Source organism: Barbatula barbatula, assembly GCF_947034865.1.
Source record: "Barbatula barbatula genome assembly, chromosome: 22".
Lineage (NCBI taxonomy): Eukaryota > Metazoa > Chordata > Actinopteri > Cypriniformes > Nemacheilidae > Barbatula > Barbatula barbatula.
The window spans coordinates 19,555,440-19,570,070 of NC_136785.1; the positions used below are offsets into that span (position 1 = coordinate 19,555,440).

At 37.8% G+C, this 14,631-nt stretch overlaps 1 protein-coding gene across 2 annotated transcripts; it reads left to right on the plus strand.

Moving 5' to 3' along the window:
- The first annotated feature begins 8,997 nt into the window (after positions 1–8,997).
- Positions 8,998–14,450, plus strand: pitx1 (paired-like homeodomain 1). 2 transcript variants are annotated; one of them, XM_079487227.1, is made up of 4 exons: positions 8,998–9,114; positions 11,514–11,621; positions 12,340–12,542; positions 13,213–14,450. In XM_079487227.1, the coding sequence occupies exons 2-4, from the start codon at positions 11,531–11,533 to the stop codon at positions 13,759–13,761; spliced, it is 843 nt and encodes a 280-aa protein (XP_079343353.1). In that variant the 5' UTR covers positions 8,998–9,114; positions 11,514–11,530; the 3' UTR covers positions 13,762–14,450. The 2 variants fall into 2 exon arrangements, with proteins under 2 accessions (XP_079343353.1, XP_079343354.1); XM_079487228.1 differs by having other exon boundaries at positions 12,193–12,542; positions 13,213–14,395.
- The last annotated feature ends 181 nt before the right edge of the window (positions 14,451–14,631 follow it).

The following is a 14,631-nucleotide window of genomic DNA, read 5'->3' on the forward strand; positions in this document are numbered from 1 at the left end:
TCTTCCTCACATTCGCGTACCGTTACGATGGGGCCGGCCCAGCTATCGTACCTGAGAAAACGTTTTTGAAAAGACGCGCTGTGGACTCAACCAACTCTATCGGAGGGGGGAGGGGAGAACTCCCTCACATGGTAAAACCCATACAGAGGCTGCGCGCTGCGGTGTCAGAATGTTGAACGTGTGTAGCTTAATGTAACTAACTATTTGTCATAAATGATATTTCATTATTGTGAAGAGAGGAAAGAAAAAAAAGGAAAAAAGAAATTCTCGACCGGCCCAAAAGTGAAGCGGCCCACCGGGAATTCTCCCGAGTCTCCCGATTACCCACCCCGGGCCTGGACAGAGCAGAATAAATGTGCTGTTTAGAATGACAGTGATCGAGTTACTACACCTCCTAACTCCGCTCGCAGAATGATCCCATACAAAGTCCCGCTGCCCGAATTAGTCACACATGTTTGCATATGTACACAAACACACCCAGCAACAAACACACAGGCAAACACGGCCACACAGACACATGCACGCAACACTGGTGGTCCCGTAAGGAGCGGTCTTAATGCCTCTCTCTCTCTCTCTCTCTCTACCTCTCTGTCTGTCTCCTTTATCTTACCTGGGAGGCCCAGACAAAGGCGCATTCTGCCCGAATAAACAGGGCCGTCATGTTTGGGCTTCTCTCCTAAGAAAACAGTGTCTTTAGGGGGAAATCAGTAAGCTGTTTTTTTAGCGGCCCTTTTTTCAGATCAGCAAAACCTATTCGAAAACTCAAGCAAACCATGTAGGGCTACCGAGAACCAGTTTTGAGAACACAACTTCTTCATACTGGGAACCGCCTCAAGCCAATGCCACATGCGCTCTGCCGAGAAACATCACTTTCTATTCTCTGTGAGGATAGCCAGAGTTCATCCGATTCATCGGCCCCCTCCCACTCCTGCCGCCGGCTGTGCATGCGCCTGCGTGGGTCCCCGTAGAGAAAAACTGAGAAAAGGGGAGAACGGATGGGAATGAAGACCATTCCCAGGTACCGTGTGTTTTATTGGCCTACTAAATTACACTGTGTTTGGCTTGAGGTTTATCAGAGCCTGCGCCGCAATGACATTGAAGTGCCTTCTGCTAAAGACTCCTATGAACAGGTTTATGGGTGCAGATAGCATTTTATCTGACCATCTAGATAAAAAGCAAGGGGTTCTACATAGCCGTGGCATCTGAGACAGCTCAGACCTGGAGTATGTTGAATTCCTAGACCGAGCAGTAAATTGTGTTGCTGACCGATACGCTTCTCTGGGCAGATTTCAAGCTAAAAATGCAGGAATGCACATTTTACTAAGAGCTCAGTTGATAGAAAGCGAAATCACCACCCATTTGCTTTATCTGTCAACATTTGGCAGAGATCGACTCTCAAATTCATATTACATCAAGAGCAAGTTTTTTTTGACTTGCAGAAACGTCATTACAATCTCATGGCAGTGCACAACTATTCTACGAGGTAGCTGATCCACATGATTTCCAATGTTCTCATTGGTTTGAAGCGTTTTTGCACTAGTGGCAGGGTTAGGGGTAAGATCACGCTGTAAATTCCTGTAGGAATTTTGGTCTGAAGGCTGGGCTGCACTAAAACGTTCTTAAAACATTTATTTAGCAGTTGTTATAGTGCTATAGTGTGTGAAATGCCGCTATGCGATCATGACAGCACACCAACATATTTTCTTTCACAAACACTGTGAACAAGAGAAATCTTGCAAAATATCTCACTTATTATCTGGTAGTGTGCGGCAGCCTTAAAGGAATAGTTCACCGAAAAATGGTCCCCATTGACTTCACCATAGTCAGTTTTACTCATCTCAACTCATGTACAACGTACAACGCAGCATACATGAAACATATTGACTATAAGCAAAACATTTAAGTTATACAAGTAAAAACAACAAAGTGACACACACAGAATACAGACACACACACACGCAGGTTCATACACACCCACATGCATAAAACACAGACACGCAACTCAACACGCACTGAACACAAAATACACACTGAGGCAAGATTTTTTATATACATTTTAAACATTTTGTGTTTCTAATGCCCATGTGATGTCTCTCTTCAAAGCATTTGTTTTATTGTTAGTGCTACTTATGTTCTGTGAAGAGGCATCCCTTCTCCATTCCTTCTGTGTTATTGCTTCAGGTTTGTGCATTTTGATTCACAGAAATCCTACAAAGTTTGTTATCTTCCAAAAACAAAACGTGTCCTTTTTTGTCACACCCTTTTTTGCGTTATGCATGTTTATTTCCCTTTTTCAAAAAAGAAAGACTGATATATTTCTGATGTTTAAACTCTATCAACAAGGGTTTAGTCAAATATAGTAACAAATGCGTTCTCTGAGTGTCTTTATTTCACATCCATAACGCTGGAATTGCCCTTCTTCTGAAAGTGAGTAAATAATAACAGAATTTTCCTTTTTGGGTGAACTATCCCTTTAAGTCAAGCTCAGTTTGGAGGGAAAGATCTCTCATAGCAACTTCATTATTGCTAAATGCTAAATTATCTAAATTATTTTTGCCTTTTTAGTGAAATGGGTGTACATTTATTTCACAGAAAAGGTCTCATCAAACCACCAGCTGCAGAATAACCACAAGCTTTCAATTGGATGCAAGATCTATGTGATATTTCGCAGAAGTGTATTCTGACTCACCTGGATATGTTCATCTTGATTTTGTCAGAACTAGTTTCTTCTCATCACTTGGCTCACCCATGTTCTTTACTTGCAGATCGAGTAATTTAAAGACACTAAGCGTACATGAACGTCTTTATAAACTGCAAGCCACTCAAAACCTACCCATATTACCATCAAAACTGTGTTGATTGTAATACTTCTATTCACATTTATTTGAGATTTTTTCTCAATAGACTTTTTGTATTGTGCCACCAAAGATAAAACAATGAGGGTTATCCTTCCACTAATGACCCAAATACATACATTCTGTCTTTAAATATTTCTTTTAAAAATATGAAAATCGTATTTAATGGGACAAAAAGAGGCTTGAGACATCTGTGAATCTGATGATTTTGCCTTTATGTTGGACTGTTTTGGGTAATTTACACCAAAAGTCATTAAGTTTCACGCTAACTGTATTAAATAACAGATGTAAGGTATTGTCACTCTTATTATTATTGTTTAATGAGTTAATGTTAACCTATTTTATAGAAGCTTCCTTACAATTATTTGCCCTTAATTTGTGTAGTTCTAATAATGTAAAAAAAACACCCACAATGTGCTAATGAAGGGTTCCCTAGGGCGAGCATAAATATATTTCATTGCATTGGTTTTAATACAAAACATGTTTTGCTTTAGTCTTTAGCACACAACCTGACAGCTTTTTAATCATCCTTCCTTCTTTTTGCGTCTTTCGACAGTGCTAGACCTCACCTCTCCCTTATTCATGAGCCATGAAGCGAGACTACTAAAACGGTTGTGTTGTCCTCACACTCCACTACGCCCTACCTCAGGACATTAACTGTGTGACAGCACTATAGGCTTACTTTGTCTCTTTGTTTGTACAAAAAAAATTGTTTAAATATGTATTTTTCACAACGGTAATGTTTGCTCCATAAATCTTATTGTCAGGACATACAAAGATCGCAGAATAGTGAGATGCGTGGCATTAAAATGCTGCATTCCCACAGGTGAGTTTCTCAATTTTTTCTCAACCACCCCTGTCAAAGCACACCTAAACATAGTTTAAAGAGGCCTCTGTAACAGCTTTGTGTGTGAAACACTGAATACAAAATAAAAACACTTTATTAAATGAACCAGATCATTTAATGCTACATACACAGTTTCACAGAGGACTGGTCCTCTAACCACTGAGCTACAGGAAAGCCGTATCATCCACATGGCTGTGGAAATTAAGTCTAAATTTTCCGACCCAATATAGGCAAAAGTTAGGATATAGATAATGAAGGACAGAGCCTTGAGGAACACCAGTGGAAAAAGGTCAAGTTAAGTGTGATCTGAAATTTTTAAAGGGAACCAATTATAGAAAATTCACTTTTATAAGGTGTTTGGACACTGAAGTGTGTGTAACCAACCAGCCTAATGGTAAAATCCACTCGCTCCTTTCTTTTATTATTACTATTAATCAGAAGCAGTCTTTTCCATCAAGTGGTTTTCGATTTTACCCTGTGTTAACATCATTGAAAAACTGGGACGTGAGGCAATATTTAACAAAAGGCAATATTTTTTAGTTGCAACGTGACACTTGCGTTGGATGTAGCCACTGTTTTAGTCGTACTCCAGTCTTGTTTTTACTGGAAGACCAAGCTCACACAGTACTATGTCGTCACCTTAAAGTTGAACAAACTGAGTGCAGCCAGAGAAATACAACCTAAACCAGGCAAGAGAAACACCGGTAGTTCCAACAGAGTTTCGTTTATCTAAGAGAACCTGGTGAGAAATGGTATCAAAGGCCACACTACAAACAGGTTGTTATTTAAATGTTGAGCATGAACCTGAGCTTCAACAATCTTCTTCAATATATTTGAATGAAATAGTAAATTAGAAATGGGACAAAAGTTGGCAAAATGATTACAGGGAGCGCTCCAGGTTTCTTAAACGTATGAGTTGTTAGGGCACAGAGATAAAGGGCCAACACCTAAAGCGAGAGAAGAATGCATAATATCTGTTATTAGATCAGATAATGAATGCAGAGAAGGCTTTAACCAAGTGGGTGGGATGTGGATCTATCTCACAGAAAGAGGATTTGGAATAAGACCAGGTTTTTCATCCGCTGTCTGAAGTTCAAAGCTATAGAGTGAAGGAAGAAGAGACTTATATGAAGATGGGCACAGTAGATTAGATTTAGTGTTATTTGGGTATATTCATTGCTGATTGATATGATGGATATATATTTTTGTGTTATAAAATGTCATGCATTTGCTGAATAAATTAATAGTGTATATATGTGAGGAGGTATAAGGTATCAGTTGTTATTTACTGTAGTAAACAGAGATCTTATATGCCCTTCATCACAACTATTTCTGAAGGGCATTCTTGTCTTTTGTTGGCGTAGTTCAGAAGTAAACCACGGTGCTTGGTGTGTAAAATAAACAGTTTTCGTTGGTGTAGTAGAGAAAGCATCTTTTCCAGAAAAATCGTCAAGAAGTGGAAAAAAACGACCAATAAGTGATGTTAGCAGCATCATGTGATCTGTGAACTTGTGAATGATCGGAAGATGATTTTTAAAACTGTATTGTAATACTGTAGCATTGGTAGTGTGTTGATCTTTGGTGTGGGTATCTATTTACATAGAAGCATTGGCACTCGTTCAAGCGAGCTGCTTACAACACCAACAACACTTTACAAGAGTAAAGCGCTTGTAAAAATAGCAAGAAGGAAATCAATACTTATGCTTACCGGGTTTGCTAAAGGCTAACTGCAAGTTCCAAAACACTTAAGACCATAAAGACCATTCTGGTAAATTAGCTTCACAAACTGTGTTTAGCATGACGTAGTTGATCCACCAGCTAGACCAGCACCAATCCAGCAGGAACCAGCATACACTAATATGATACTGGTTTTGCTGATGTAAAATGGGGTTATGAGCAATAAAGTAAGGCAGAGGCAGTACGATGTGGATGGTTGTCAGGGATTTATTACGTGAAGTTTTGTATGCTAGTGAAATAAAAATCCATCACATTTAGGCTCCCTTTCAACCCTGAAAAATATAAGTGTTAAAACTGAGCATTAGACACTTTCTCAAACTTTTATTACAAACTGACAACGAAACAACATTGAAAAAGCCACAATTGTAATTATAACAAATCAGCAAAATGTGTCCCTTTGACCTGGGTCCATGGTACATCCTCTCCATATATTATTCAGAGAGACATGTAAGAGCTGCTCGAGAACCAGGGACCTTTTGAGGCCCTTCAGGAGTTATGACCTGCCACATGCGAGTTCAACCTCTAACAGAAACACTTAAAGGCAGTCAGCAGAAAGAGACAGTTTCTAGAGATTTCCATGAAATAGATGAAGAAGCTGTTTTCTGAGAACAGTATCTGCATCGCTTTTACAGAAGCATGATGAAGTCCATCTTCTGGCTTCTGAAGCTCTTTATTTCTAGACTGAATACATAAACTGGCTTTGAATAGACAAATTATCTTCATCCGGTTAAATGTAGGCAAATAAAACAATGGAACACTGTATGCAAAAAAGTGGATGCAAATGATTTTAAATACAAAAGCGCTGTTACAATGTATCCCATGGCTAGATGTTATTTTGTAACGGCATGCACTTGTTTCAAGTATTTGTACATATTTACCTTATAATAATATAATAATAATAATAATCAAATCATTATCAAATAATAAAAGAAAAGGTTAACGTTGCTCTAAATGCCTTTTTAGACAACTCTTACTGTACTTAAAAAAGGTGGTGGACATGTAGACTAATGATATTGGTTTAATACCTAGTTCGCTTTCAGTGTGGCTAGTGGAATGTGGCCCTTAAACCAAACTAAAAGGTACAGTAAGTCAAACATCTGTAATGTGCCATTTCTACATTTTCAAAACCAAAGATTCAGACCTAACTACTAAAAATCAGTTATTCAATTGATGACAATAATAATAATAATAATAACAAATGAATAGTTACCTGAACATTGTTGATCTTGGAATAAAAAAATGTTATACAACTAATAATAATTTATTATTATTATTTCTTTTTTTTAGATGAGACAGAGGTGAGTCAGCACTTAAGGATTTAATTGGCGTCATATAGCACATCGGTTTAATGAAGTATATAAAGTGTCTATATGAAACTCATGAAACCCCGTACACTGGCGCAGGAGAGTCGGAATGCATTTTCTCTTATGGTTACGTGTAATTGTATTCCTGTTTTATTCTTTTTTTATAAATGTCGTGTATCTGCGTGATCTAATCTTTTTGACATCCTTTACACTCAAATTGCATATTAAGCGTTTTGGATTATTCAGTCAACAATACGCCTTGCGCTTGAGCTCTTCATTATCAGACATGTATCAATAACACGTATGCGGTGATCAAGTGTCAAAACCGCAAAACCTAAAAAAAGACCAAACCTGACATTAAATGTGACGTCATATACTGATCCATGTGGGATGTTGATCGTAATCTACATCTGACAACACGATCTTACTTTGTGGTCTAAACTCAAAACTAAATCCAATGCACCAAAAACCATTCTGTGAAAGAATGTGTCACTGTACTGTGTTACGAGTTCATTTGTGCTAATGGAAGAGTTCTAAATCTCACATCTGTACTATTACAATTAAGCGCATGTTTCATAGACAAAAGTCCAGAATGCTTTATTACACACTTATTTCTTTACATCAAGTGCAGGTAAAGAAGAACAGAAGCATTTCATCGGGACAACGGATCCTGTTAAACTAAAGAGACACACTTGTGCGGAAGGCGTGGAGACCCAGATCTCTGTTTATGCAGTAGGCAAAGGAACTGAACCTTCACATAATTAAAACAACACATTTAAAGCGCTGACAGGAAACTGTGGCATAAACCAGAATTTCGAAATCAATTGTGCAAAAATCATTATTTGTTGTTAATTATTATAATATATTTCGTTGCGATCCTTTATTAATCACAGGCCTACTCGATGAAACTATTAAGCAAAATAAATCTTTGCATCACAATATCACTAAAAATATACCGTAGATGAAGGAAAATTATTCAAGATGTTGATGAAACAATGTAAATGAAATGTAATGTTAAACATTGTGATTTTCGCTTTGTTTGAAAAAATCAGAGGAAGAACAACATGAGCAAAGCTGCAGTTTTAATGCTGATGTGGGAACTCCTTACAGCTATTTATTGGTTGCGTGGCTTCGAGTTCTCAGTGGTGGCTATTTCATTAAACGACACGAGAAATCTAAAGGGCTGTAATTGTGGGAATGTGACTTTTATTCCAGCTACCATACTTTTAAGCGCAATCCTTATAACTAAAGAGTTTCACTCATTAACGCTGGCAGCGTTTTATTCAGAGTTTTTTTCCAAAGCATTTACTAATGATTTTCGGGGTATTTTATTATTACGACTCTAAATAAGCTTACAACGTCTCTGAGAATGTCTGAAGTGACATCAACCACAGAAAGATTTCTGGACTTTGCTGAGTATTAACATATAGTGTGCATTATACGAAGAGATTTCAACAAATAATAAATTATACACAGTGTATAACATACAAAATAAAACACATTTTATACAGCCTATATATAACAAATAATAATACAAATGTTCAAAGAAAATATTGGCATTTCATTTTTTCGTTCATGTAACGAAATGTCATTTCGTTCATGTCACGCTTCATTAATGCGTTGAAATTAATATTGCGATATTACGCGAAATTATGTATTTTTAAAACAAAAGAAAAAATCACTTTATTTATGTTCGTTAATGGATGTTTGTTTTATCCCTCGATCTTAAGCGTTTGTTAATAGTAATTTCATGACAATTGTGAAACATTAAGTGGAGCCTAAATCAGCAAGACAAATGCATCATTGCAACATTTCAGTGCGTACTTTTAATTGCCAATCCCTTTGCTGATATTGACTTGACCATTTTATGGGATTTTAGACTATTCTTTCGTGGCATTTGCCAAAACAGAATTCTCATCACGAAAATACAAAACTCTAGCAATTAAATATAGTCGGGGAAACTATATTAGAAAAATTGCTATATAACATAATACATAATGGTGTAGAATGATCGCATAAAAGGCTGAAAAAATAAATGAAAAACTAAAGACTAAAATAATGCAAAGGGGGCGGAGGTTGGTGTAGTTCCTATTAGGTCTACATTGTCCATCATGTTACCGTCCACTCTAACGCGTTTTCGGTAGCTCATCCTCTATCAGGCTTCTTGAGCCTGCGGCCGTGACGTCATCGAGGCAGCGCGTGGTAGTGACGTCATCCCATCAGCCTGATACTGCCGTCGGTGCTGTGTCTCCACACGCATATTCTTGAACATTGCTTACACCCACATATTCGAGTAACTTCATATTTTGACTGTATGGAGAAGGGTTTTTTACAAGAAGAGAAAACAAGCAGCCTTTCTGAAAATTGACCTGTAAGTCCTTCTTCATCTCCTTTAAATAATGCATGGCTTGTAACTAGGTACTGTTACCTTCTTATAGTGAATAGCATGAGATGTGGTCGTCGCGTTGAATTGTTGGTTCTGGTTTAGTTGAAAAATGTAAATACTTCGTAGGCTTGGTGCGGTTAGTACTGCACACACTGAACGGACCCGAAACCCTTCAATGAAACAGGGAATTTAAATGTAACATTATTACAGACGTGTGCTTTTGCATATTATTCAGGTTAGAGTATAAGTGATGCAAACTCAAGTCATGCACCCTGTATCATTTGAGGTATTTTCACTATAGGGTTCTATTGACAGGGTCCTAATATATATACTACTTTTAGTTTACATGTGAATGTTTCCTGAAGGAGACGAATAACCTTTTTACACAACAGCGTCTAGGAAAATTAGGAATAAAACTCTGGACACTGATCGCAAAATGTTTGAAATTATAGTTGGTGCATAAATCCTTGTTTCGGTATTGCAGGTCCACTTTAATAATATCGCAGTATTATTTGCTTGTTAAACCTTTTTTGCCAAGATATGCACTACAAACTTTTTTTCTAAATCATACGCATTATATTGTGGTATATGATTATTTTAAGTCTAATAATAGCCTTTCAACAGTCTGTGGTTACGTGCAACAACGTATTTAGCATAATCACTGCAATGATATGAAGTATTTGAAATACTATGGGATTAGTGAAATGTTGCTCACTGTGTGTGTTATAAAACGAAACTTTGTTTATCTAGGCTAAATGAACATTAAATCAAAAGAAATCAACGCCATTCGCATATATACGTTTTGTTAATGTTTTATTGTCTTTATTTTTTTTAAACTCTAACAATAAATTACATTTGGACTAATTGACTGATTATAAATTAATTAATTAGACTGAAAATTGCGCGTCTGACAGGTGTGACAGAAGAGCCCGCACGAGTTATTGGCTTAAGAACGTATTTATTCAAAATTGACTTTTTCACCAAAGCTAAATTCGACGGTCTTCTGTTTGCTGGTTTTAAAACAATGTGTTAACAAATATTTATTCATTCAGTTTTTATAACTTATTGTTTTAGGTCAAAAATATTATTTAAAATAATATTTCTCTGAATTAAACTGAAAATGAACTTTCGGCCACATAATGTCCTTATTAATAAAGACATTCCTGAAAACACAAAATAATAATAGGAGAATCATTTAAGATTTTTATGTATCTGTGTAAAAGTGTATGCTCAAATTCACCAATAAAACTTTATATTTATGTGTATTTCACCGTTATTTTCATTGAGGTGATAAAGAACGTGCGCATAGAATTTGGGATACAACTTTACTGGCATTATCACAAGGTTTAGTTTTTGAGTTTAGACAGGTTGTTCTCTGAAAGCCATGTAAAAACCTAAACCTGTTTTACGTATTAGGGACACGTATATAAAATAAACCGATTGGCTTTTCTTTTGCGCTTGCAGGTGACCGCATTTTCGTCGTACGTTTTAAACAAAATCGCTTTTGTGTTTTATGTTTTCCGCACGATATTGATAAATATATCGCACTCAATTAATTTCTCTGACACGACTGTCAAACAGCATTTTATTCTGCCCAGCCAGCAGGCGCCACTACCTTCAACAAAATCCCGAGCAACTTGTGATGTGAAAGCGAGATGTTTTCCCAGTTAAGAAACTGTCACAATAAACACCACATTTCCAAAGAGAACTTTGTTTGAACGAAAGTGGCAATAGTCTAAGAAGGCAACAGAACACATGTTCTATTATCTTTTTCTTTATAAATGTACCAACCTATTTAAGTTGATGGCTACTACTGTTTTCGGCTATTCCAATTGCGAAGGCTCTGATCATTGAACAAATGACACAGTCCACGAAGTCTGGGGCAATGTTACAAATGTGTGAAAAGTGGTGCATGCACCACACTTGTTCCTTAGTCCATACAAGCTTAAAGCATGTCCAAAAGTTAGAAAGACGCATGCAAATGTTTTAATACAGTCACCTATCTTTATGGGGCAGTCATTTCAACCTGAGTGCAAGAATATAAACATTTTATAGCAAAGTTTCCGACACAAATTGCAGGTACTCCGCTGAGATAAGTCATATTGAAGGAAAGGTTTACTTGCGTGTATAAAGAATGGTTTTGCTTTGTGGGTGGGACTGACAGTGGACTCGGGGAGGAGAGGATGATGGGTGGATCCTTTGCCGTGAGCTGTTGCGGCCACTTCCAGACGCAGAACATTTCACCTTTAGTATTTTTAAGAAAAATAACACATTTGCGCTGTAGATGTCCACTTATTTATTTATTGGAGCATGGTTGTTAATTACTTAGCAATTGCATCGAATCCGCTGCAAGAGGTTTTGTAACACGCACGATTGTTTTGAAGGTGGAATAACTTCGGAAATGGCCTCGTCACTTCATGTGCCGAGAAGCAACAGCACCAGAGACACGTTGGAGAACACGAGCAGCGAGTCTTCTGATAATGAAACAACAGGTAAAGGATATATTCCTCTATAACACATCAGCGAGCTTTAATATGTCATACCAATAAATATAACAGCGTGTATGCAAACTGCACTCACATGGGGATACTTTCTATTTGTTTTATATACTTAGAAATTAAATATTTAGACGACTTCCACTCGTAAAATGCCGCAATGCGTATTGGTTATATTGGCTTACGCACTCAAATCGTATACATATGTTTTAATTCTAAAATCTAAAAATATCGAATATCAGTTGATATGAAACATTTGATTGTACTAAATAACTTTCATATTATTATTTTCAGATTTGTTTTTGTTGTCTTGCATGTACCATATAACTATTTTAACTCCCTCAAAAGACTCAACAACCGCTTTAACATATTTATATTGGCGACTCTCGTTTCTAAATAATTAAAGTAAGCACCTGCATATTTGTTAGAAAATAAACATTTTATTTACCTTATCAAATGTTCCCCTTTAGTCCGTGTAGGTGCAGTAAGCTGGGTCTGTTTTAAAAACATGGGCGACCTGCATATACTTTTCGCTCGCACAGAACAATAGTTGCGGTATTTCGCGCAGATTTCGTTTGCACATTTGCGGATTGTATTGGTGGCTGCGCCGTCCACACCGGGCACCGGCTTACTTCTGTCAGTCTGCAACTGCTTCGAACGGCTGGAAAATAAATGCGTCCGGGGCCAGATATCAACTCAGATTTCGTCTTCCCAGAAAAGGAGAGATCTGTCGAGCAAAGAAGTGACGATGGAAACGCGGACGAGTCTAAGAAAAAGAAACAGAGACGGCAGAGGACTCACTTCACCAGCCAACAACTGCAGGAGCTGGAAGCCACTTTTCAGAGGAACCGGTATCCGGACATGAGCACAAGAGAGGAGATCGCGGTGTGGACCAACCTCACAGAGGCCCGAGTCCGGGTAAATGCATTTCATAATCCGGATGTTTTCTGATAATTGTAGGCGCAACATTTTAGGGGCCTTTGAATTTGTATAATAATTTTTAAAATATTTTGTAAACCAAACACGACAATACATTGCACAACTGCACTAAAATCATGAAGGATAATATTTAAACAGCCAAATTATGGTGAATACATTTTCGATTTAGGCTGTACGCTTGGTTCATGTGTATTATGAAATTGGAATTGTGTTCGTATAGAAAGCTTGAGAAAATTTATTCAAAATCATAATTAATTTGCCGTTTGCCTGCTTTAATTTCTTGCAACGTATCCGTTCTGTATTTTCCTTTACATTTAGACTGTTTTTGTGCATTCTAGTGAAGTTTTTGAAGACAAGTGTTTATTATATGCAAAAAATTCCCTTTCCTCGTCCAACGTTATAGTGACTGGCCTAAATCCTAAATATGTGGCATTCATGCTACAGCTCCGACACAAAAGGTTAATATAAATATAGGCCATCCTAGATAAGTGATTTAGGAAGCGTACAAAATGTACGATTCTGCCACCTCAGCTTAACGTAAATACGAGCACAAAGACGAGGTGATTTATGAAGCAAACGAATGCGGTAAATGTGTATGTTGGACCCGGCCGCTGTACAATAATGCGTCATTTGCTGCCTTTTTACGCAGGTCTGGTTTAAAAACCGAAGGGCGAAATGGCGAAAGAGGGAGCGCAACCAGCAAATGGATTTGTGTAAAAACAGCTATCTGCCCCAGTTTAGCGGTTTAATGCAGCCTTACGACGATGTGTATCCTGCGTACACGTACAACAACTGGACCAACAAAGGACTGGCGCCAGCCCCTCTGTCCACAAAGAACTTCACCTTCTTTAACTCTATGAGTCCCCTCACTTCCCAATCCATGTTCTCAGCTCCAAGCTCAATCTCATCTATGAGCATGGCATCCGGGATGGGACATTCTGCCATGCCCGGAATGTCAGCGACAGGTCTGAATAACATCGGCAATCTAAACGGCATCGGGAGCTCGTCGATCAATTCGGCCATGGGTTCGTCCACATGTCCGTACGGGCCTCCCGGCTCTCCGTACAGTGTGTACAGGGACACGTGTAACTCCAGCCTTGCGACGTTGAGACTGAAATCCAAGCAGCATCCGTCATTTGGATACAGCGGTCTGCAGAGTCCCAGCTCTAGTCTTAACGCATGTCAGTACAATAGTTGACGAGTTATACACCAATAAACGGATATCTGAACCTATATACTGGATTAGATGCGGTCGGCATTTTCAAACGGATTACGCGCGGATAGTCCGTGTTTACCTAAACTCGCACAACAATTTAATTGTCCATCGTTGGGATTTTGGACATTATGGAGACAAGTTAAAGTTACACAATGTACATATAAACGATATATATAAACGTGGAACGATGGAACATTTGCACCATTTGAAAACAATGCTGTGCTCTGTTTGGGAACAGTGGGTTTGTCAAGACACGAACCTATGTAAAACTATATAGGACTATAATGTTTAGTAGGCCAATGCTGTGTAGGCCTCGACAGCCTATGGCACTGTTCGATTGTGTTTGTGAGTGGCCTTCTTTCTGTATGTGTCTCGTGCAGAGGTCGTGTTGTCCTCGTGCTTTCTCATTACCGTTTTGGATTATTTCCTCATAGTTGTTTGATTGCCTCAGTAAATTACCGCATGCTAATTCCGAGTGACAAAAAAAGTTTTGTAAATGTTTTTATGAATGTGTAGACTAAAAAACAAAAGCTATAACTTTATATTGTACTCATGTTGATTGAAACTGTGTTTACATGTTTATGGTAATGTTTGAATAAACCCAAAAAGAATTTCCAAAACGATTCAAGAGAATAATGCGGATTAAATGACAGCTTCGTTGTTGAACGTTCATTTTCAGAGCAATATTTTGTTCGCTTCAACATTGTGAGATTTTGTTCATGTAACATCTGTAGCTTTTTCATTCTCACGATTGAGTTCACTACTGAACTATTTCACTGCTCTCTTATTCGTTTTTTCAAGCTTGAAATCCTCGTGCCTTTCAACAGCCTATCTTTAACTCGACGTTTCCAT

Coding starts and splice junctions, on each gene's coding strand:
- pitx1 (XM_079487227.1), top strand. CDS start 11,531: ATGGCCTCGTCACTTCATGTGCCGAGAAGCAACAGCACCAGAGACACG. Junction 11,622..12,339: donor TTCTGATAATGAAACAACAG/GTAAAGGATATA, acceptor TCGTCTTCCCAG/AAAAGGAGAGATCTGTCGAG. Junction 12,543..13,212: donor TCACAGAGGCCCGAGTCCGG/GTAAATGCATTT, acceptor CTTTTTACGCAG/GTCTGGTTTAAAAACCGAAG.